Source organism: Ochlerotatus camptorhynchus, unplaced genomic scaffold, assembly GCF_037179485.1.
Source record: "Ochlerotatus camptorhynchus isolate MF236.1 unplaced genomic scaffold, CSIRO-AGI_Acam_v1.1 ptg000045l, whole genome shotgun sequence".
Taxonomy (NCBI): domain Eukaryota; kingdom Metazoa; phylum Arthropoda; class Insecta; order Diptera; family Culicidae; genus Ochlerotatus; species Ochlerotatus camptorhynchus.
Window position 1 is genome coordinate 3915860 of NW_027040536.1, and position 1930 is coordinate 3917789.

The following is a 1930-nucleotide window of genomic DNA, read 5'->3' on the forward strand; positions in this document are numbered from 1 at the left end:
GTTTGCAAAATATATTCCTGAGAAATTTTTCGATTGTAGTGTTTTCGCAGGACAAAATTCAACTGATCGGATCCAAAATTAACGAAACACTCTATTCTCCATGTAAAGATCATCGGAGCATCTCCGAACATTGGCCATGGCGAGCAGCAGCAGCAATAACGCAATATACTTGCGGCAGCAGTTTTCTGCTCTGCTGGGAAACACTTCGTCATCGATTAAGTTTATCTGCATTTCGACGCTGGTCGGTTACGCTTTGTCCTTCTCGGATCGAGCTGTGGACATCCTCAGCGTGACGCCAGGCTATCTTATGCCACCAACGTTCTGGATATGGACCATATTCACATTTTGCTTCATCGAGCTGCATTTCTGGGAAGTGCTAGTGGATCTGATTACGGTAGGACTGTGCGGGAAGCTCATCGAACCGTCCTGGGGTGGGATGGAGATGCTGCAGTATTTTGCCATTACCAACACGGGGGTGGCGATTTTGACCAGTTTTTATTACTTGTTCTACTCGATGATAACCAAAGACGCCGAGTTTTTGTTCGATGTTCACATCCATGGGTTGGCTGGAATGAATGCAGGTAATTTATAGATCAATTCTGTGACACATTTAGAAGTAAACTGAACTTTATTTTCCAGCTGTTAGCGTAGCTGTCACACAAATTATGCCGGATCATTTAATTGCCCGCACACCTTTGGGAAAATTCTCTAATAGGTAAGTAAAAGTGCCACATCTTTTGGAATGATAGAAATTCATGTTATATATTATTTCGTAGAAACGTCCCCCTCACAGTAGTGATCGTATCGATACTGATGTGGGCAATAGGGCTTTTGGACGGCACGTATCCGGCGATGTTTGCCTCGGGCTTGTACGTTTCGTGGGTGTACCTGCGCTTCTATCAACGACACTCCAACGGGACTCGCGGGGATAGCGCGGAAAATTTTCGCTTCGCCAGCTTCTTTCCGAATGTGCTGCAACCGTTTGTAGGCCTAATTGCAAACCCCGTTTACCAGGGCTGTCTGCGGATCGGGATGGTCAAGCGATTGACACCACAGCAAAGCAATTCATCGTCGCTACAATCAGTCAGCGTCCACTCGCTCGCGGGGGTCGATCCTCACGATATGGAACGAAGAAGGTATGTATTTAGCTAGAAGTGCCAAATTCTAGTTCGAATGGAAGTAATCAACTTGCATTCTTTGCAGACAAATCGCTTTGAAAGCTCTCAGCGAGCGGTTATCCAAAACCACAGATTCTAGTCGTCTGAACACGTTACCCAAGTCGTTCCCTCAGACGGGTGCTTCTGGAAAGCATCACCACCATCATCACGGGCACCATCACGGCCATGGTCATCACGGAGGTGGCGGCGGCGTGGGTCTCCTACCCTTCCCGATGACAATCGATCGACCAGCGATTCCATTGCCACCTCCTCCCAGCAAGTCTACTCAGAAATCCGAGTCGAGCAAACCCAGTAGCACAACCGCCGTTGATTTGATTAATTTGGACCAAACCGGAGCCAGTCAAGCAGGAGCATCGACGACGACTATTACTTAAATAGTAACCAAATCCTTCGAACTGGTCAGTATGAGAAGCAGGATTAAATTTGTTAATAGACGCACCGTCTGAATTAACAGTCGTATTCTGATGATCAAGAGGTGAAGCATAAGGACAAAATTGAGAGCTGTAAGGTGAAATGTAAAATTTTTGATAGTAACGGAAAAGATGCTTTAAATAACTACTAGGATACGCGCTCTCCCTGTTTCTGTTTATTTTTCTGTAGATTTTAATTGTGATGATTGATAAGCTATGATGATGCTGATGACGATGATACACTAAAATGGAATGTTTGGTTATGCATTGTTATAGGACAGCAGATTGCCTATAGGATGCATTATCGTGTTAGATATAATAAAAACGTACCTATGAAAATAA

At 44.8% G+C, this 1930-nt stretch overlaps 1 protein-coding gene across 1 annotated transcript; it reads left to right on the forward strand.

The window, feature by feature from the left end:
• The first annotated feature begins 12 nt into the window (after positions 1 to 12).
• On the forward strand, positions 13 to 1930 carry LOC135714890 (transmembrane protein 115). Its single transcript, XM_065238305.1, has 4 exons — positions 13 to 581; positions 640 to 715; positions 777 to 1136; positions 1204 to 1930. Exons 1-4 carry the CDS (start codon positions 137 to 139, stop codon positions 1550 to 1552), a joined length of 1230 nt encoding a protein of 409 aa, XP_065094377.1. The 5' UTR covers positions 13 to 136; the 3' UTR covers positions 1553 to 1930.

Coding starts and splice junctions, on each gene's coding strand:
- LOC135714890 (XM_065238305.1), top strand. CDS start 137: ATGGCGAGCAGCAGCAGCAATAACGCAATATACTTGCGGCAGCAGTTT. Junction 716..776: donor TTGGGAAAATTCTCTAATAG/GTAAGTAAAAGT, acceptor ATTATTTCGTAG/AAACGTCCCCCTCACAGTAG. Junction 1,137..1,203: donor CACGATATGGAACGAAGAAG/GTATGTATTTAG, acceptor CATTCTTTGCAG/ACAAATCGCTTTGAAAGCTC.